Source organism: Rhinopithecus roxellana, chromosome 1 (assembly GCF_007565055.1).
Source record: "Rhinopithecus roxellana isolate Shanxi Qingling chromosome 1, ASM756505v1, whole genome shotgun sequence".
NCBI lineage: Eukaryota > Metazoa > Chordata > Mammalia > Primates > Cercopithecidae > Rhinopithecus > Rhinopithecus roxellana.
In genome coordinates, this window is record NC_044549.1 from 201347429 (window position 1) to 201369738 (window position 22310).

Here is a 22310-nt window from a genome sequence, read left to right on the forward strand (position 1 = left end):
AAAAAATTAGCCGGGCGTGGTGGTGGGTGCCTGTAGTCCCAGCTACTCGGAGGCTGAGGTGGGAGAATGGCATGAACCCGGGAGGCGGAGCTTGCAGTGAGCTGAGATCGCGCCACTGCACTCCAGCCTGGGTGACACAGCGAGACTCCGTCTCAAAAAAAAAAAAAGAGGCCGGGCGCGGTGGCTCAAGCCTGTAATCCCAGCACTTTGGGAGGCCGAGACGGGCGGATCACGAGGTCAGGAGATCGAGACCATCCTGGCTAACACGGTGAAACCTCGTCTCTACTAAAAAATACAAAAAACTAGCCGGGCGAGGTGGCGGGCGCCTGTAGCCCCAGCTACTCGGGAGGCTGAGGCAGGAGAATGGCTTAAACCCGGGAAGCGGAGCTTGCAGTGAGCTGAGATCCGGCCACTGCACTCCAGCACTCCAGCCTGGGCCACAGAGCGAGACTCCATCTCAAAAAAAAAAAAAAAAAAAAAAAACCATTAATTTTAAAACATTCCTAAATTTAAAGTTGTTTTTGGTCGCTGTAAGTTTTCTCAATAAACAAAGAGTAGGCCTGGGCACAGTGGCTCAACGCCTGTAATCCCAGCACTGTGGGAGGCCGAGGCAGGCGGATCACGAGGTCAGGAGATCGAGACCATCCTGGCTAACACGGTGAAACCCCGTCTCTACTAAAAACTTCAAAAAATCAGCCGGGTGCGGTGGTGGGCACCTGTAGTCCCAGCTACTCAGGAGGCTGAGGCAGGAGAATGGCGTGAACCCGGGAGGCGGAGCTTGCAGTGAGCTGAGATCACGCCACTGCACTCCAGCCTGGGCGACAGAGAGAGACTCCGTCTCAAAAAAAAAAAAAAAAAGAATAAAACTACTTAAATGATTACAGAACATTCAAAAATGATATCCATAAAAGGGACAATCTATTCATCCTTAAAAGTCGAGAACTGTGGACCCACAGCAAGCACTGACTCATCCCATGGTATTGCTGAGAATGACTAAATTACGTCTAACACTCTCATGCAGAATAATACAAACCATTTTTGGGAAGTACTACTTCTTCTATATTGGGTACAGGTGTTGGGTCTTCCATATCCTTAGTTAGATCTTCTTGCTCGTCTTCCTCTTTCTGACTTCTGCGCTTCCCATAAAGGCTAGCTTGGCTAAAACATACAAGGTATATGAAATATAAACAAGATTGATTATTGCTACTTATAGCAAACAGTTTCTGAGGCTGCACACCTTCATTATTTGTAGAATATATGCTCAAGATCACTTTTTTAAAAGACAAACAGTAAGTCGCAGTGGCTCATGCCTGTAATCCCAGCATTTTGGGAGGCTGAGGCAGGTGGATCACTGAGGCCAGGAGTTTGAGACCAGCCTCGCCAACATGGCGAATCCCTTTCTCTACTAAAAATACAAAAATAAGCCAGGCATGGTGGCAGGCGCCTGTAATCCCACCTGCTCAGCAGGCTGAGGCAGGAGAATCGCTTGAACCTGGAAGGTGGAGGTTGGACTGAGCTGAGATGTTGCCAGTGCACTCCCACCTGGGTGACAGAGGGAGACTCCATCTAGAAGAATTTTTAAAAATAAAAAGGGTGGCTGGGCGCAGTGGCTCAAGCCTGTAATCCCAGCACTTTGGGAGGCCGAGACGGGCGGATCACGAGGTCAGGAGATCGAGACCATCCTGGCGAACACGGTGAAACCCCGTCTCTACTAAAAAAAAAAAAAATACAAAAAACTAGCCGGGCGAGGTGGCGGGTGCCTGTAGTCCCAGCTACTCAGGAGGCTGAGGCAGGAGAATGGCGTAAACCCGGGAGGCAGAGCTTGCAGTGAGCTGAGATCTGGCCACTGCACTCCAGCCTGGGCGACAGAGCGAGACTCCATCTCAAAAAAAAAAAATAAATAAATTAAATTAAAAAATAAAAAAAAAATAAAAAAGGCAAACATTAAAAAGAAAAAATTAGATAACTTCCCCCAAATTACATCTAACCAGCCAATAAAACAAAAATAAAAGTTAACAGGCATAAAAAATGGGCAAAAAATCCTACTAGACAATTGCTGGCACTATCACAAAAGGGACTTAAATTAGTGTAATAAAAGAAGAACTGCTAAGGAAATATGATATATACTAAGATTATAAGCAATCACATATGTGATCAAAGAGATGTACCACTGTGTTTTAATGGCCATTTTATCATCCAAATATCAGGAATGGCAAGTAGAATCCCTAAATATAGTACTAAATCTTCCGTATAAAATCGTCCACTGCTCTTGCACCAAAAATTCAATCAAATCATTATTAATTTTTAAAACTAATAAATGCCAGGGGGCTCAAAAAAATAAACCCAGTAATGATTCTTTACCTTTAGGGATTACAAGGGATATACAACAGAAACCCTTACCTCACATAACAGGATTCACAGAAACACAGAAAAATACAATAGAAGTATTATATTTCAGTGCAGAGAAATGAATAAAAGTACCAAGAAAATACATCACAGAGAGGTTGTAAAGACTGAAGGTTAGAGTTAAGTTGAACCTTGAGAATTGTTTAACAATTCACTAAGATGTAAGGGCTGGGTGTGGTGGCTCATGCCTGTAATCCAAGAGCAATGGAAGGCCAAGGCAGAAGAACTGCCTGAGGCCAGGAATTCGAGACCAGCCTCAGAAACAGAGCGAGACCCCATCTCTACCAAAAAACAAAAAATTTAAATTTTGAGACAGGGTCTCACTTTGTTGTCCAAGCTGGAATGCAGTGGTGCAATCACAGGTCACTGCATCCTTGAACTCCTGGGCTCAAGTGATCCTCCTTCCTCAGGCTCCTGAGTAGCTGAGGCTATAAGTGCACACCATCATGCCCAGACTATTTTTCTTTCTTTAATTTATTCTAGATACAGGGTTTCACTATGTTGCCTCAGGTGATCTCAAACTTAAGCGATCCTCCTACTTTGGCCTCCCAAAGTTCTGGGATTACAGGCATGAGCCATGACTCCTGGCCCAAAAAGTTTTGTTTTCTTTTCTTTTGTTTTGGTGGGGGCGGGGGGAGGAGACAGTCTTGCTCTGTTGCCCAGGCTGGAGAGAAGTGGCACAAATCTCAGCTCACTGCAACCTTTGCCTTCTCAGGTTCAAGCAATTCTCATGCCTCAGCCTCCCCAGTAGCTTGGATTACAAGGGTGCGCAACCACGCCTGGCTAATTTTTTTTGTATTTTTAGTAAAGATGGGGTTTCACTATGTTGCTCAGGCTGGTCTCTAACTCCTGAGCTCAGGCAATCTGTCCACCTCAGTCTCCCAAAGTGCTAGGATGACAGGAATGGACTATTGCACCAGCCTCCAAAAAGTTTTTAATGCTAAGCCAGGCATGGTGGCATGCACCTGTAGTCCTAGCCACTGAGGAGGACTGCTTGACCTCAGGATTTTAAGGTTACATGATTGCACCACTGCACTCCAGCCTTTATTCTGCACCCTGAATATTCTGCATTCTTTTTTTAATGATTATTTATTCTTCAGCAGATGTTGTTATACTAATTTAAGCCCCTAATTTATTTGTTATTGTTTTTTATTTTTTCCTGCCAAAGAGCAAGATCTTGTCTGGCAAAAATAAATAAATGAAATAATAATAATAAAAAAGACAACGCTTCAGGATGCAGAATAATGGCCAAAAGGTGTAAGAAAAGAAAAACACACTTGCTTTGGGAAGTACTGCATAGCAATCTAAAGTGCACTGTGAAGTGAGAGTGGAAATGGAGAAAAAGCTGACTGAAACAGCATGCTGGGCCAGTCTGAGTTCTACAGTGCAGAAAGAATGCTCAAAGTTCCCTTTGAGGGATGACATATTGGCTTAGGTTAGAATAGGATACATAAAGTAAAACTGTTTTCCAAATAAAAATCACGAGTTTTTTTGTTTGTTTGTTTTTGTTCTTGTTTTTTTTTTTTTCTTTGAGATGGAGTCTCGCTCTGTCACCCAGGCTGGAGTACAGTGGTGTGATCTCAGCTCACTGCAAGCTCCGCCTCCCAGGTTCACACCATTCTCCTGCCTCAGCCTCCCCCGAGCAGCTGGGACTACGCCCGGCTAATTTTTTTTTTGTATTTTTAGTAGAGACTGGGTTTCACTGTGTTAGCTAGAATGGTTTCCATCTCCTGACCTCGTGATTCACCCATCTCGGCCTCCCAAAATGCTGGGATTACAGGCGTGAGCCACCGTACTCAGCCTTTATTTTTTTTTTAAACAAAAGGAAGGAAAGTACACTTGGAAGAGGGCTATGCAGGCAACTTGAAAGACAAGTGGTACATGATGCTTTTTTAAAAGCCTATAAACCTAAAGGCAGCAGAGAGATAAAATACTTAAAGGGGAAGAAAACATACAATGCAGATGAATGAAACAAAAGTTGGGAAAACAGATTTCAAAATATTTTCTAATTATATTTTCAACATAATTCTAAGGAGAAATGTAAAATGAGAAAAGGTGTGGTCATTACAAGGCAAATGTATTCCATTAAAGTACATGCATACATATATTTTAGAGAACTCAATCTGGTATGCATTATATTCAAAGTAGAGGGTACATGTCACCACTGTGAGCCTCAAGCCTCCTAGGGATCACATCTCGGTTCAATAAACACTGGTGTCCCAGCACCCCATTTTATCTCATCACAGTTGACAGTGCTCTCCCTGCAAAGATCTCATGTAGCTCCAAAATTTCTGAACAGCAAAAGCAACATTCCGACTAGAAATGTAAGAAACAGGCTAGGTGTGGTGGCTCATGCAAATAATCCCAACACTTTGGGAGGCCATGGTGGAAGGACTGCTTGAGACCAGGAGTTTGAGACCAGTCTGGGTAACAAGGAGAGAAACCATCTCTACAAAAACTACAAAAATTAGCTGAGTGTGGTACTGCGCACCTGTAGTCTCAGCTACTCAAGAGGCTGAAGTAGGAGAATTGCCAGAGCCCATGGGATAGAGGTTGCAATGGGCTGAGATCGCACCACTGTGCTCCAGTCTGGGCAACAGAGCAAGACACTGTCTCAAAAAAAAGATGAAACGTTAAATATATATAAAAGGAATGTAGGCCAGGCATGGTGGTTCACGACCCTGTCTCAAAAAAAAAGATGAAATGTTAAACATATATAAAAGTAACGTATGCCAGGCACGGTGGCTCACGCCTGTAATCCCAGCACTTTGGGAGGCTGAGGCGGGTGGATCACGAGGTCAGGAGATTGAGACCATCCTGACCAACATGGTGAAACTTCGTCTCTACTAAAAATACAAAAAAATTAGCTGAGCATGGTGGCGCGAGCCTGTATTCCCAGCTACTTGGGAGGCTGAGGCAGGAGAATCGCTTGAATTTGGGAGGAGGAGATTGCAGTAAGCTGAGATCGCGCCACTGCACTTCAGCCTGGCAACACAGCGAGACTCCATTTCCAAAACAAAAAGAACTGTAAAAAATAAAGTTACCCCATAAACAGCTAATGAAAAATCTATTTTTATAACTTCAATTTTCATGTCATAATACATATGGGCTCAAAAACTAAGTTTTTAAAGGTTTTTTGATGACTGTAACTTGCTTAATAATATATGAAACTAAGAGGTTTTTAAATGCACCTAAAGACTTCTATTAGTAAGAGTGTTGTCGGCCGGGCGCGGTGGCTCAAGCCTGTAATCCCAGCACTTTGGGAGGCCGAGACGGGCGGATCACGAGGTCAGGAGATCGAGACCATCCTGACTAACACAGTGAAACCCCGTCTCTACTAAAAATACAAAAAAAAAACTAGCCGGGCGAGGTGGCGGGCGCCTGTAGTCCCAGCTACTCGGGAGGCTGAGGCGGGAGAATGGCGCAAACCCGGGAGGCGGAGCTTGCAGTGAGCTGAGATCCGGCCACTGCACTCCAGTCCGGGCGACAGAGCGAGACTTCGCCTCAAAAAAAAAAAAAAAAAAAAAAAAAAAAAAAAAAAAAAGAGTGTTGTCATAACTACCCTTCAGGAAGTAATATGATTCAAGGAATCTTCTGGGAACAGAAATGCTAACTAGGGTAGGGAGGAAAGTCTATATAAGGAAACTGCAGGAGAGATGATGTCAATTGTACCTTTACACTTCAATCAACATCCAAAAAGTTGACTGTCACATGAAAATAATCAATTTACAGACCATAATTATCTTGCTAAGTCTAAACTATAAAAATGATAATGAAAATATTTTAAGCTACGCAAACCAGAAATTATGTATCTTAATATATACCAATTAATAACTACCATTTACCATTTATTAAGTGTGTATTTAAAGCCAGGCAATGTGCTAAGGCTTTAAAGTCTCATTTAACCCTCAAAACAATCTATTCAGTAGAAATCATAATCGTTATTCAACCAGAGCTCACTAAGTACAAAAGTTGTACTGCCATGCTTTGCCGAACATCAAGCAGCCACGTATTCACCTCTTCTATGAGTTCATTTGGTCACAAACGGGACAAATGGTAAAATCAGAAAAGGAGACACTAAACTTGGTGAATATAATGTCTTAAACTCCTTACCATCCATGCTTCTCAATACATACTTAGATACAAAAAAAAAAAATCCAAGTGATTTTCCAGGCTCAGCCTCCCAAGCCTCATAAATCCAACAGCCAGTTCCACATCTCCTCGTGTAGAACGTCTAACAAGCATTCCAAACCTAACATTCAAACAGGCATGCACCACCATGCCCAGCTAATTTTTATATTTTTAGTAGAGATGGGGTTTCACCATGTTGGCCAGACTGGTTTTGAACTCCTGACCTCAGTTGATCTGCCTGCCTTGGCCTCCCAAAGTGCTGGGATTATAGGTGTAAGCCACCACATCCGGCCTGTTTTAATGCCCTTTGAATCATGTAATCGTTCTTACCCTTTCTTGCCACTTTTCTTCCGTGATTCTGTTGGTGTCGGAGGGGGAGGCGAAGGCGAATGTTTCCTCTTTCGAGCATTAGCTGATGCTTTTCTATCTCTTCTTTCTGGACTTCTGACTGGCTAGGAAGAAGTAAATGGAAATAAATATCAGCTATCTTTGCTCCTCAGTTTCTACAAATCCTTCGCCAAAGGTGAGTCTCCACATACAAAGACAACAGCATATTCTTGGTTCAGAGCAAATGAAAAGAATATCATTAATCATCCAGGAACACCAGTAATCAAGAAACTTTCCCTGACCTTTCAGGTGATATATATCATCAATGGAAGTATCAGCTATCAGTTATTCAAACTATGCTATAATAGACATGCTGAAACCTTGCACAATTAAAAACTGGTACTGTTCACATTCTATGTTTTGAGGTGGGAAATGTATTTTAATAACTGCTGGAAAAATATGAAATACACTCTATTAAACTGACAAAATACAAAGACAGGCCAAATGATCCTGTGAAAATGTAGCATTATAGGAATTATTCTTAATCTCTAAAATAAATAGAACATAACTTTATGTCATAAGAAATGTTAAGCAAGATGGCAACATAATTTAAAAGTCAACGTCTGGCCGGGCGTGGTGGCTCAAGCCTGTAATCCCAGCACTCTGGGAGACCGAGACGGGCGGATCACGAGGTCAGGAAATTGAGACCATCCTGGCTAATATGGTGAAACCCCGTCTCTACTAAAAAATACCAAAAAAAATAAATAAATAAATAAATAAATAAAAAACTTGGTGGTGCCTGCAGTCCCAGCTACTTGGGAGGCTGGGGCAGGAGAATGGCGTAAACCCGGGAGGCGGAGCTTGCAGTGAGCTGAGATCGGGACTGCACTCCAGCCTGGGTGACAGAGCGAGACTCAGTCTCAAAAAAAAAAAAAAAAAAAGTCAAGGTCTAGGGCCGGGTGCCATGGCTCATGCCTGTAATTCTAGCACTTTGGGAAGCCGAGGTGGGAAAATCACTTGAGGCAAGGAGTTCAAGACCAACCTGCCCAACACAGGGAAACCCCATCTCCACTAAAAATACAAAAAATTAGCAGGGTATGGTGAAGCATGCCTGTACTCCCTGCTACTCAGGAGGCTGAGATATGAGAACTGCTTGAACCCAGTAGGCGAAGGTTGCACTGAGTCGTGATCATGTCACTGCACTCCAGTCTGGGTGACAGAGCAAGACTCTGGCTCAAAGAAGGAAAAAAAAAGTCAACCTTTATAAGTAAAAACTATCCCAGTTTGCAGATGGTACAATTTTATACATAAAAAAAACTACCAGACCTAATGAACAAGTCAGGAAAGTTGCAAGACATAAGATCAACATACAAAAGCAAGCCTGCAGACAGTAACTACCAATTTAATAAAACAGACTATTATAAAGAAAAAAATACCTAAATGATCAGTACCAGATTAGGTAAAAGCATGAGAGGCGTAAGTAAATAACCTAAAATTAAAACATCAATTAGGCTGGTCATGGTGGCTCACACCTGTAATCCCAGCACTTTGGGAGGCCAAGGCGGGGGAATGCTTGAGCCCAGGAGTTCAAGACCAGCCTGGGAAACATAGTAAGACCTTGTCTCTACAAAAACAAACAAACAAAAAGTTAGCTGGGTTTAGGGGTGTGCGTCTATGGCCCGAATTACTCAGAATACTGAGCCGGGAGGATAGCTTATGCTCAGGAGGTCAAGGTCACAGTGTGCTGTAATTGCGCCACCATTCAGCGTAGGTGACAGAATGAGATTCTGTCTCACACCAAAATGAAAAAAATCCATGAATTAAACGTTAATTTTCTCTGTTGCCATCCTATTCTTTTCAACTGCATTTCCATTGAGAAGCTCCATGGCATCAAACTGAGAACCTTGAACACCTTATGAGTATGTAATAGCAGTTTGAAAAAAATCTAAAGGATATACACCTTTGAATGATACAATAAATCTGAAGTTGAATTTTTTTCTTTTTTTTTCTGAGACAGGGCCTCACTCTTGATACCCAGGTTGGAGTGCAGTGGCATGATCTCAGCTCACTACAACCTTCACCACCCGAGTTCAAGTGACTATGGATCACTGCAGCCTTAACTTCCTGGGCTCAATTGATACCCCTCACCTCAGCCTCTCAAGTGGCTGGGACTTCAGTTGTGCACCACCAAGCCCAGCTAATTTTTGTATTTTTTGCAGAGACAGGGTCTTGCCATGTTGCCCAGGCTAGTCTCAGACTCCTGGGCTCAAGCACTCCACCTACCCTGGCCTCCCAAAGTACTGGAATTACAGGCGTAAGCCACCATGCCCAACCCTAAATTTTTAAACAAATATCCATTTTTATATAACCTTCTAAAAATAAATGAATAAACAAACTAAATTGGAACAGAAACGGGTATGAACTGGTCGGTTAAAAAACGTAATGTAGAAACTGGAATATTCCTAATGACAAAAAAGCCTTGGATTAAAATATATTAAGGGAAAGCAAATATGTAAGTATATCTTCTGGAAAGGTTAAAATAAGAGAGTATCAGCACCATAAGACTGGTGGGAAAAAAAATCTGAAGAGTCCAATTCCAAAACAAACAAGAACCAACTGCAAGTAAAAAGGTATGACAAAGACTCAACCGTAAAACATTTTTCTCTTCTCTTTTTTTTTTTCTCTAATTTTTTTATCATTTGAAGAGATGAGGTCTTGCTACATTGCCCAGACTGGACTCAAACTTCTGGGCTCAAACAATCCTCCCACCTCGGCCTCTGAAAGTGCTGGGATTAGAGGTGTGAGTCGCTGGGCCCAGCCATTTAACATTTTTGTTTCCTAATATTTTTCCTAAAAATTGGCAAGGCATGGTGGCTCATACCTGTAATCCCAGCACTTTGGGAGGCCAAGGCTGGTGGATCAACTGAGCTCAGAAGTTTAAGATCAGCCTGGCCAAGATAGTGAAACCCCATCTCTACTGAAAATACAAAAATTAGCCAGGTGTGGTGGCGCGTGACTGTAGTCCCAGTTACTACAGTAATACCTGTAATCCCAGCACTTTGGGAGGCTGAGGCAGGAGGACAGCTTGAACCCAGGAGGTGGAGGTTGCAGAGAGCCAAGATAGCAACACTGCACTCCAGCCTGGGCAACAGAGTGAGAATCTGTCTCAAACAAACAAACAAATAAACAAACAAATAAAGTCAAACAATACCCCAGGAAAAGGAATCAAAAGTCTCTAAATCCAGTACTAACACCCCTTCTTCTCAGTGTCAAGTTGTCTTCTAGGACACCTACCGCGCAAGTTGTGCCTTCCACAAGTTGTGCCTTACAAGGAATCACGGGTAAATATCTAAGCGACTGAACTTCTCAAAGGATTAAATGATAAAATGTCAAATCATCCACCCTCAGAAAAGCGGATTGAACTACAACTGTTAAGATGTTTAAGGCCTGTACTTTACACTACCTACCATCTGTGGATTAACAGTTATTTAAGAATATTAAACAGGTCAGGCGTGGTGGCTCATGCCTGTAATCCCAGCACTTTGAGAGGCCAAGGCAGGTCACCTGAGGTCAGGAGTTCGAGACCAGCCTAGCCAACATGGAGAAACCCTGTCTCTACTAAAAATGCAAAACTTAGCCAGATGTGGTGGCAAGCGTCTATAATCCCAGCTACTTGGGAGGCTTGAGGCAGGAGAATCGCTTCAACCCAGGAGGCAGAGGTTGCAGTGAGCTGAGATTGTGCGTGCCACTGCACTCTAGCCTGGCCAACAGAGCAAGACTTTGTCTCAAAAAATATATATATATATTAAACAAAATGAGTTTTCCACAGGAAAACCAACAGCTACATTAAATTCTGTAGTGATGATATTACACTTCAGATCTAGTGGGCAAAATCAGCTATACCACTACCCTTCTGCATGGGCCACTTTAAATCTTAATAACCTTTTAAGATTTTCATACCCCTTTTTGGGAGGTTATTAGCTTCTGAGATGGCTGTTACAGCCACCTAGGAACTTTCACCTGATGGCACATCAGCCATCAGGTAGATGTGAAAGTTCCTAAGTGGTTTGTATATGACAATTTATTGATGAAGATTTAATAATATTTAGGCCAAGAAGACAGACTTAATGGTGAGAAATCATGCCAAAGAAAATACCTCTTCATTCTTGGTTGAAATCCGCTGACGAAAACTCACAGGCTTCCTATTTTCATCCACCTCATAATCCTCCTCATTCATCCATTCATTGAAAATATCAGTGTCTAAAATCCATTTCACATGAACCTAAAACCATATCAAATCATGAATATCTACATAAATAACAAAATCACTCAAGGTTTTAAAGTATTGAAAAGGAAACAAGCTGATTTATTTTCAAAGCCTCAAATGCATAAAACACATTAATAACTTAATACTACTAATGACATATGAGGTATACTCTGGAGCCTAGTTTCCTTCCTAACAATGTGATACCATAGTAAGTAATCATTCCCAGTCTTAAACTTCTGATACTATAATCTACAGGGCAATAGATGTCTACAAATCCTTCAGTAGTACTTCACAACATTACATGGCTCACGAGTCATATGGCTTACTCCTTTACTATTAGATGATAGTATAATTTCAACATTTAATTTCCAAAAATAGTTAAAAATAGAAAAATCTGGAAGAAGAATATAAAGTAGTGCTTTTGTTTTGGACTACTCATGCAACCTGTAAAATTAATCTTTGTTTTGAGACAGGGTCTTGTTATAAAAGCTGGAGTGAAGTGGTGCAATCATGGCTCACTGCAGCCTCAACCTCCCCAGCTCAAGGAATCCTCCTGCCTCAGCCTTCCAAGTATGTAGCTAGGACTATAAGGAACTTGACATTATGCTCAGATAATTTTTTTTTTTGGTAGCTCAGGCTGGTCAAGCAATCCTCCTGCCTTAGCCTCCCAAAGTGCTGTTATTACAGGTATGAGTCACCATGCCCCACAAAGTTTAAATTATTTCCACATCAAAAGTTGACTAACAAGTCAGTGTATGGACTCTTATTACATTATGGTAGAAATGATTAATAAAGTAAGTCTACATCCTTCTAAAAGTCACACAGGCACTGCTTCCAAGCTTTCCAAATGACATCATCAGTGATGTTCAACTCTACTCCTCACACTCCTCTCTCACAAACCACAATCTGACCTGCCTTTGGATTCTCCTCAAACATCAAGCACTGCAGACATCTCATCTAAGACCTAGATAATAAAGTCTTCGTAGCCATGCATATCTTGTAAATGGATGACAGGAAAGGGAAACCAACATTCTGTATCTCCTTAGAGAGACTGCTTAGAAAACAGCTGAGAAGAGCTATTAGATTATTATAATAATTTTTTTGGCCGGGCACAATGGCTTACACCTACAATCCCAGCACTTCAGGAGACCAAGGCAGGCGGATCACCTGAGGTCAGGAGTTTGAGGCCAGTCTGACCAACCTGGTAAAATTCCGTCTCTACCAAAAATACAAAAATTAACCAAACATGGTAGCGTGTGCCTGTAGTCCCAGCTACTTGGGAGGCTGATGCACGAGAATCACTTGAACTCGGGAGGCGGAGGTTGCAGTAAGCCAAGATCGCACCACTTCACTCTAGCCTGGGCGACAGAGTGAGACGCCATCTCAAAAAAACAAAACCAAAAAAAGAGATTATTATAAGATTGGTTTTTTTTTTAATCATTTACCTTCCATGGCTTTTCTGGAATTGGTGGATCTTCAATTTCAGCATCAACATCATTACTATGGACCCAAGTATCATAGCTATAAAGGAACAGAAAAGAGAAAAACAAATTAGAGTCAAAGGTAATTTATTAGAAAGACTTTTACAAACAGTAACATATTTTAGAAATACTACTAAAATCCCAGCCTGGTCAATATGGTGAAACCGCGTCTCTACCAAAAAATACAAAAATTAGCTGGGCATGGTAGGACGTGCCTGCAGTCCCCGCCACCCAGGAAGCTGAGGTAAAAGAATCGCTTGAACCCAGGAGGCAGAGGTTGCAGTGAGCCGAGATCATGCCACTGCACTTCAGTCTGGACAACAGAGTGAGACCCTATCTCGAAACAAAACAAAACAAAACAAAAAACTAAAAGAAATACTACTAAAATCTATTAATAGCAACTTATTAGACACTTTTGTCCTTACTATTCTGCCAAGAAAGCTCCTCTGTAGAGGTCACCAGTAAATAACGTATATATTGCTAAACCCGAAGTTGAAGACTAAGACCAAAAAATTTGAAACAGCTGCTTGCTCTTTCCTCAAAGCATTTCCCTCACTTGGCCACCAAGAAAGTACTATATCACCTGATAGTCCTTATATTCACCAGCCTCTCTTCAAGTTTCCATGCCAGTTTCTGGTCTTAGTCTCAAACGTCTTCAATCTTCAAAAGTTCCGAGGTTCAGTTTTTGGAAAAATCCTTCTCCCCTGCTAATTTCATTCATTCTTATAACTTTAAATACACACTGATGACTTCAAATTTTATGTCAGCACTCTCCCATGTATTCTGAACTCATAAATCCAACAGCCAGTTCCACATCTCCTTGTGTAGAACGTCTAATAAGCATTCCAAACCTAACATTCAAAGCTCAACTTGCAATGCTACCCTGGCCCCAGCGATGTACTCTAGCCAAGCTGTCAGGGGTTGTTCCATACATCTATTTGGTTGGCTGAATAAAAACTGGATCCCACTCAATGCAGTTAAGGTGCCAAAAGCTCCCTGGTATAACACAGAGGAAAGAATCCAAAGCCTTAAGAAGATGTATTCAGGCCGGACGTGGTGGCTCAAGCCTGTAATCCCAGCACTTTAGGAAGCCGAGACGGGCGGATCACGAGGTCAGGAGATCGAGACCATCCTGGCTAACACGGTGAAACCCCGTCTCTACTAAAAAATACAAAAAACTAGCTGGGCGAGGTGGCGGGCGCCTGTAGTCCCAGCTACTCGGGAGGCTGAGGCAGGAGAATGGTGTAAACCCGGAAGGCGGAGCTTGCAGTGAGCTGAGATCCAGCCACTGCACTCCAGCCTGGGTGACAGAGCGAGACTCTGTCTCAAAAAAAAAAAAAAAAAAAAAACTACAAATAAGGTGCAGTGTATACTGCTTGGGTGATGGGTGCACCAAATCACCATTAAAGAATTTACTCACGTAACCAGTTATCACCTGTACCCCAATAACTTATGAGAAAATAAAATAAAAACATAAAAATTAAGCAGGTGAAAGAAGACTGACTAGACCTGTAGAAACCACAATGAAAATCTCCACTTTACATGACAAGAATGAAATAAATACTAAAGCTGCTCCACTATAGGTTTAGCAAAATAAAAGTACAAGGAATGTTATCCCTATTTCCATGTGCACTATGCAGGCATTAATATTAAATAATTTTTATTTAATAGATTTAAAAAAATTATTTTTTGAGACAGTCTTGCTCTGTCTCCCAGGCTGGACTGCAGTGGCGTGATCTCGGCTCACGGCAAGCTCTGCTTCCCAGGTTCACGCTATTCTTGTGCCTAAGCCTCCCGAGTAGCTGGGACTACAGGCACCCACCACCACGCCCGGCTAATTTTTTTGTATTTTTAGTAGAGACAGGGTTTCAACCTGTTAGCCAGAATGGTCTCAGTCTCCCGACCTCATGATCTGCCTGCCTCAGCCTCCCAAAGTGCTGGGATTACAGGCATGAGCCATAGCGCCTGGCCCCACTATTTTCACTAATATCTAGCTCTTGTTTATAATACTCATTATACATACTATAGATACTGAAACCAGTATGGGTTATAACATGTAAAGCCACAACAGTACTAGGCAAATAAATTTCTGATGAGAAGAAAAACTCAATTTTCGACATAAATTAATTTCATCCTTAATGGTTTGGCATGAGTAGTTTTTGAAAAAAGCAAACTGATCAGACTGGATGCGGTGGCTCACACCTGCAATCCCAGCACTTTGGGAAGCCAACGCAGGTGGATCACCTGAGGTCAGGAGTTCAAGACCAGTCTGACCAGCATGGTGAAACCCGGTCTCCACTAAAAATATAAAAATTAGCCAGGCATGGTGAGGCACACCTGTAATCCCAGCTACTAGGAAGGATGGAGGCAGAAGAATCACTTGAATCTGGGAGGTGAAGGTTGCAGTGAGCCGAGACTGTGCCATTGCACTCCAGCCTGGGTAACAGAGTGGGACTCTGTCTCAAAAAAATTTAATCAGTAATAAACACTAGAAAAAATTATTTATTTTTTGAAGAAAGAGTGAGACTCTGTCACCAAGGATGGAGTGCAGTGGCATGATCTCGGCTCACTGCAACCTCCGTTTCCCAGGGTCAAGTGATTCTCATGCCTCAGACACCTGAGTAGTTGGGATTACAGGCGTGTGCCACCATGTCTGGTTAACTTTTTATAGTTTTAGTAGAGATGGAGTTTCACCATGTTGGCCAGGCTGGTCTTGAACTCCTGACCTCACATGATCCATCCACCATGGCCTCTTCAAGTGCTGCGATTACAGGCATGAGCCACTGTGCCTGGCAAAATTCATTTATTAAAAGAAACAAATATAAATTAGCAACCTAATACCACACAGACTTTCTTGGCAAATACATAAAAGACACCAGTTTTTGGGGGTTTTTTTTTGAGACGGAGTCTTACTCCGTCGTCCAGGCTGGAGTGCAATGGTGCAATCTCAACTCACTGCAACATCTGCCTCCCGGGCTCAAGCAATTCTCCTGTCTCAGCCTCCCGAGTAGCTGGGATTACGCCCGCCACCACACCTGGCTAATTTTTATTTTTAGTAGAGATGGGGTTTCACTATGTTGGCCAGGCTGGTCTCGAGCTACTGACCTCATGATCCACCTGCCTTAGCCTCCCAAAGTGCTGTGATTACAGGCGTGAGTCATCGCGCCCAGCGCTGATATCGTTTCTTTTTTCAAAGATAAATAAAGCCATTTATGGCTTATTCATTTACCATTTAATGGTGATCTCATTAAATTCTGTACCTTAAGAAAATAGTCAATGAAAGACTCTGGAAGTGAGAAAAATGACTACACACAAATCAACAAATTGTCAATATTCAGAAAATAAAACTATAAATAAATGTGCCTTCCTTTCACAGAAATCTTTATACCAGGTCTCACAGCAAACGAACATTACCTGTCTGGGTAAAAGCCCCAATGCACTAACACTTGCTTGTCTTTTCTCATCACCGGTCTCAACCATTCTTCTGAAAGAGAAAAAGAAAAAAACTTTACTCAAACTGACAAAATAATGAAGAAACTATTATTTTTAGCCTTAATTTTTACTAAGATGTTTTAGTTTGCTAATGAACATTTTTCCAACATGCCATTGCTGGTTTAGAAAGAAAAAGTTTTCAAATTGAGTACTATCTACCAGATTAAAGGGAAATTTCTCAGTCTTTCAGACTTACCAAACTGTAGGTCTACTATCCATCACTCTTGACAAAACCAATTATCCACTGCGGCAAAATACTCCCATCCCATTCTCCTGCCAGCCTCCCCTCTCTCTTCTACCCAAGTAATAATCATCATATTATTTAATACTTCACTTCTCATGGTGAACCTCTCATCCCTCTTTCTGTGAGGCTTAGCAATTATTACACATCTTTCCAGATGTAAACTGTACTTCATCTCATTGATGAAAGTTTTACTAACTACTCTGCTTCCTCTAGATTCCCTTTTTCTGATGTTCTGTAAGTTATACAGTGCTATATCAAAGTTTTTATCAAAAATACTATTTTTACTATTCTTTTTTTTTTTTTTTTTTTTTTTTGAGACAGAGTCTCACTCTGTCCACCAGGCTGGAGTGCAGTGGCGCGATCTCGGCTCACTACAAGCTCCGCCTCCTGGGTTCACGCCATTCTCCTGCCTCAGCCTCCCTAGTAGCTGGGACTACAGGTGCCCGCCACCGCGCCCGGCTAATTTTTTGTATTTTTAATAGAGACGGGGTTTCACTGTGGTCTCGATCTCCTGACCTTGTGATCCGCCCGCCTTGGCCTCCCAAAGTGCTGGGATTACAGGCATGAGCCACCGCGCCCGGCCTATTTTTACTATTCTTTAACTGCCTCATACCTGTTAATTTAGCCCTCCCAACAAGAGTGTAAACAATGTGATTACATATTGTAGACTTTTTTTCTCAAGTTTCCTTTCCGAAGATAAGTGCAAATTATACAATAAAGTGATTTTTATTATTCTAATCACAGTTAAATTACCTCCACATTTCAACAATGGTTATCATGTGCTTCTTGGTAGTCTGAATTTAGCTTAGAAAATGTATGCCTAATAGCAAGAGAGAAGTTTTGAAGCAAGCCTCCTTAAAGCCCAAGAAACAGCCAAAAAAAAAAAACAATTAGCCAAGTAAAAATTACTTTCCAGTGCCAGTTTTAACAAGATATAGCCTTGTTTTCACTGAATAAAGCCATGAAGCCCCTACACCTGTGCTGTTTTTAAAGTATACAATGACTCACCTAACCATCTCAAAAGAAAGTGAAAGGGGGCCAGGTGTGGTGGTTCAAGCCTGTAATCCCAGCACTTTTGGAGGCAGGGGCAGGAAGATCACTTGAGCCCAGGAGTTCAAGACCAGCCTGGGCAACAAAGTAAGATTCGGTCACTTAAAAAATTTAAAAATAAAAATAGCTAGGCATGGTGGTGTGCATCTATACTCCCAGCTACTCAGGAGGCTAAGGCAGGAAGATCACTTGAGCATTATAGTTTGAGGCTGCAGTGAGCTATTAATAAGTGCACTCTTGCACTTCAGGCTGGGCAAGAATGAGTCCTCACCTCAAAACAAAAGGTGAAAATGACAGAATCAGGTCCTGTCCCCTAACCTGGTAACTCAACATGGCAGAGGAAAAAAGAAAAGAAGGGGCCAGAGGATCTTTCTAAATCCCCACTACCTAAACTACCTGTCCTGTCCTGTTAAGAGTGTCTTTGTGGTGTTCTGACTAGTAAAAGCTGACTTTCAGAATACTGATTATCTTGTCAAAGACTACACACTTTAATGAGAAAAACAAGAAAACGTATCTTTCCTAACCACAGCTGACTTTGATACAAATTTTGACTTGTTTTTCTTTTTTGAGACGGAGTTTCACTCTTGTTGCCCAGGCTGGAGTGCAATGGTGCGATCTCGGCTCACCATAAACTCTGCCTCTCAGGTTCAAGCGATTCTCCTGCCTCAGCCTCCCAAGTAGCTGGGATTACAGGCATGCACCACCACGCCTGACTAATTTTTTGTATTTTTAGTAGAGACAGGGTTTCTCCATGTTGGTCAGGCTGGTCTCAAACTCCTGACCTCAGGTGAACTATCATCTTGGCCTCCCAAAGTGCTGGGATTACAGGCGTGAGCCACTGTGCCCAGCCAAAAAATTTTTTGATTTTTATCAAGACAATTTTTTTGTTTTGTTTTGTTTTGAGACAGAGTCTCGCTCTGTAGCCCAAGCTGGAATGCAGTGGCACGATCTCGACCTCGGCTCACTGCAAGCTCCGCCTCCCGGGTTCGCACCATTCTCCTGCCTCAGCCCCCTGAGTTGCTGGGACTACAGGCGCCCGCCACCGCACCCAGCTAATTTTTTGTATTTTTAGTAGAGACGGGTTTCACTGTGGTCTCAATCTCCTGACCTCGTGATCCGCCCGCCTCGGCCTCCCAAAGTGCTGGGATTACAAGCGTGAGCCACCATGCCCGGCCAAGACAATTTTTTTAATTGTCTTTGAAAAATTTCCTAATAGCAGAAACAACAAGAGGTGTGAGATGTAAACTCACTCTCTTCCCAGGTATTATAAATTTATACCCAGGAATTAATTTATAGAAGTATGGCTGAATGACAAGAGTAAGGCCAATGCCAGTAAAAGATGAATTACTGGCTGGGCGCGGTGGCTCAAGCCTGTAATCCCAGCACTTTGGGAGGCCGAGATGGGTGGATCACGAGGTCAGGAGATCGAGACCATCCTGGCTAATACGGTGAAACCCCGTCTCTACCAAAAAAAAAAAATACAAAAAACTAGCCGGGCGAGGTGGCGGGCGCCTGTAGTCCCAGCTACTCGGAAGGCTGAGGCAGGAGAATGGCAGGAACCCGGGAGGCGGAGCTTGCAGTGAGCTGAGATCCGGCCACTGCACTCCAGCCTGGGTGACAGAGCGAGACTCCGTCTCAAAGAAAAAAAAAAAAAGATGAATTACTTACATATCCCAAAAGAAGGGAAAGAACATACCCTGCAGAGCCACTGCAGAGGCATCACAATAGTCAAGAGGTAGAAGACAGGAACAAGGGGAAGCCTAAGCCAAACCCTGTGTTGGGGTTTCCATAGAAAAGGTAACATGGGGCAGAGTAAACAGTTTAGGGTGGGGATGGCTGAATAATTCCAAGAAACATTTGGGCACAGAGGTTGTCTCTAATTGCCTAGTACCTCGCCCTGGAATGATTTACAAAAGGGGAAATATTGCTTTGGTGTGTGAGTTAGATAAGGAGATAGTTACAGCTATATACTCAGATTGGTTGGTTTACATATGAAAGATGTGCTCCTAGAGAAGTAATTATCTTTAGAAATTAGCTAGCCCTCAAAAGGGCAATCTCTCCCCAGGGCATCAGATGCCAGAGCAACATGAATACAGAAAATAAAAATACACAGTTAATATAATAATTAGTACAATATAAAATACAGTTAATAATTAGCATATCATACAGTTAATATAATAATTAATTGAAATTAGCTAGAAGAACAGAATTGGGGCTTTTTGTTGTTGTTTTTTTTTTTTTTTTTTTTTTTTTTTGAGACGGAGTCTCACTCAGGAGGCTGAGGCAGGAGAATCACTTGAACCCAGAAGGCGGAGGTTGCAGTGAGCTGAGACCGCACCACTGCACTCTAGCCTGGGGTGACAGAGCAAAGACTCTGTCTCAAAAAAAAATAAAAAAAAAAAATTCCACTGTATGTATATGCCACATTTTGTTTATCCATTCATCTAATTATTTTAACTTAGGTTTTGGATATTTTCCTCTTTTACCAATAGGAATCTTCTTTTTTTTTTTTTTTTTTGTAAGAGAGAGTTTCGCTCTTATTGCCCAGGCTGGCGTGCAATGGCGCAATCTCAGCTCACTGCAACCTCCGCCTCCCAGGTTCAAGCGATTCCCCTGCCTCACCTTCCCGAGTAGCTAGGATTACAGATACCTGCCACCACTCCCGGTTAAATTTTTGTAGTTTTAGTAGAGACCAGGTTTCGCCATGTTTGTCAGGCTAGTCTCGAACTCCTGACCTCAGGTGATCCACCTGCCTCAGCCTCCCAGAGTGCTGGGATTACAGGCCTGAGCCACAGCGCCAGGCCTTGTTTTTTAAGACATAAGATTTCACTATGTTGCCCAGGTTGGAGTGCAATGGCTATACACAGGCACAATCATCACACACCACAGCCTCAAACTCCTGACCTCAAGTGATCCTCCCACCTCAGCCTCCAGAGGAGCTGAATACAGGCACATATGACCACACCTGGATTTAACCACCTTATTAGTCCGTTTTTTTGTTTTTGTTTTTTTTTTTTGAGATGGAGTCTCCTGTCGCCCAGGCTGGAGTGCAGTGGTGAGATCTTGGTTCATTGCAACCTCCGCATCCCAGGTTCAAGTGATTCTCCTGCCTCAGCCTCCCAAGTAGCTGGGGTTACAGACGGGTGCGAGCACACCCAGCTAATTTTTGGTATTTTTAGTAGAGATGGGGTTTCACCATTTTGGTCAGGCCGATCTCAAACTCCTGATCTCAAGTGATCCACCTGCCTTGGCCTCCAGAAGTGCCAGAATTACAGGCATGAGACACCACGTCCAGCCCTTATTAGTCTTTCATAAGAACCACTTGACATTGCTGAATATCTCACTAATGTGTATTTTCTACATCATTAATTTTTGCTCTTTTATTATTTCCTTTTTTCGTTAGGTTTAATTTGGTAGTGTTTTTCTAATTTCTTGAGAAAGATGTTTGGACCACTGATTTCTAACCTTTCTCCTTTCCTAATATAAAGAAATAAATGTTCCTCTAGGCACAGCTTCTACTACATCTTTTAAAAGTTAATGTTGGCCGGGTGCAGTGGCTCACACTTGTAAACCCAGCACTTTGGGAGGCCAAGGTGGGCGGATCACAAGGTCAAGAGATCAAAACCATCCTGGCCAACATGGTGAAACCCCATCTCTAATAAAAATACAAATATTAGTTGGGCATGGTGGCAGGCGCCTGTATTCCCAGCTACTCAGGAGGCTGAAGCAGGAGGATCTCTTAACCCAGGAGGTGGAAGTGGCAGTGAGCTGAGATCGCGCCACTACACTCCAGCCTGGGCAACAGAGACTCTATCTTAAAAACAAAACAAAACAAAAACAAAAAGCTAGTTATTCTGTTTAAGTCTTTGAGGATATGACATAAAATCCGTATGGTATGATGTATGAGCTTATCCGTTCACAACGCAAAACCAACTTACCATCGTCTTGTGAGGAAGAATATGGGTAAATGTGGTGGGAAGCTTTTGACTTCTCATCCGTAAATGTTCCCTGGAAAGCAAATGAACAAAAACCACAAAAATAAAGCACATGGCAAATGAACTATGAGATCCCAGATACAAATTCCATACAAATTCTAAAAGCATGGTTTTACTTATAGACTTTATTTTAAAAGTAATGCTTATTTTTAGTCAAATAAAAAAATAGTGATTAACAACAATAAACCAATAAATTGTCTACAGAGTTTAGACTGCTGTATAAAAAAAGTAATTTGAGCATCTATTAGCTAGTTCTCTACAGATCCCTCTCTCTCGGGGTACCCATATCAGTAATATGGGTACTACTAATTCTTTTTTTTTTTTCTGAAATGGAGTCCTGCTCTGTCACCCAGGCTGGAGTGTGTGGCAGCACGATCTTGGTTCACTGCAACCTTCTCCATCTCCTGGGTTCAAACAATTCTCCTGCCTCAGCCTCCTGAGTAGCTGGAATTACAGGCACCTGCCACCACACCTGGCTACTTTTCCTATTTTTAGTAGAGAGGGGGTTTCACCATGTTGGTCAGGCTGGTCTTGAACTCCTGACCTTAGGTGAGCCGCCTGCCTTGGCCTTCCAAAGTTCTGGGATTACAGGTGTGAGCCACTGTGTCCAGCCAGGTACTACTACTTCTTAAAACTACTTCCAAGGACATCACAAATTATCATTATTTAAAGTGAACTAGCCGGGCGAGGTGGCGGGCGCCTGTAGTCCCAGCTACTCCGGAGGCTGAGGCAGGAGAATGGCGTGAACCCGGGAGGCGGAGCTTGCAGTGAGCTGAGATCCGGCCACTGCACTCCAGCCCGGGCGACAGAGCGAGACTCCGTCTCAAAAAAAAATAAAAAATAAAAAAAAATAAAGTGAACCAATGCCGTTTCTGGCCTTGAGCCATAAGCTAGGACTATATGCAAGCATAACACAG

At 42.5% G+C, this 22310-nt stretch overlaps 1 protein-coding gene across 1 annotated transcript in view; it reads right to left on the bottom strand.

The window, feature by feature from the left end:
• Positions 1 to 22310, bottom strand: part of SMARCC1 (SWI/SNF related, matrix associated, actin dependent regulator of chromatin subfamily c member 1) — a 198230-nt gene that overhangs the window by 113643 nt on the left and 62277 nt on the right. Inside the window, exons 6-11 of the mRNA XM_010374744.2 lie at positions 21337 to 21406; positions 16027 to 16096; positions 12577 to 12652; positions 11021 to 11146; positions 6868 to 6989; positions 1034 to 1158 (exon numbers count right to left, since the gene is read on the bottom strand). Coding sequence (XP_010373046.1) covers positions 1034 to 1158; positions 6868 to 6989; positions 11021 to 11146; positions 12577 to 12652; positions 16027 to 16096; positions 21337 to 21406 — 589 coding nt within the window. The remainder of the gene's footprint in view (positions 1 to 1033; positions 1159 to 6867; positions 6990 to 11020; positions 11147 to 12576; positions 12653 to 16026; positions 16097 to 21336; positions 21407 to 22310) is intronic.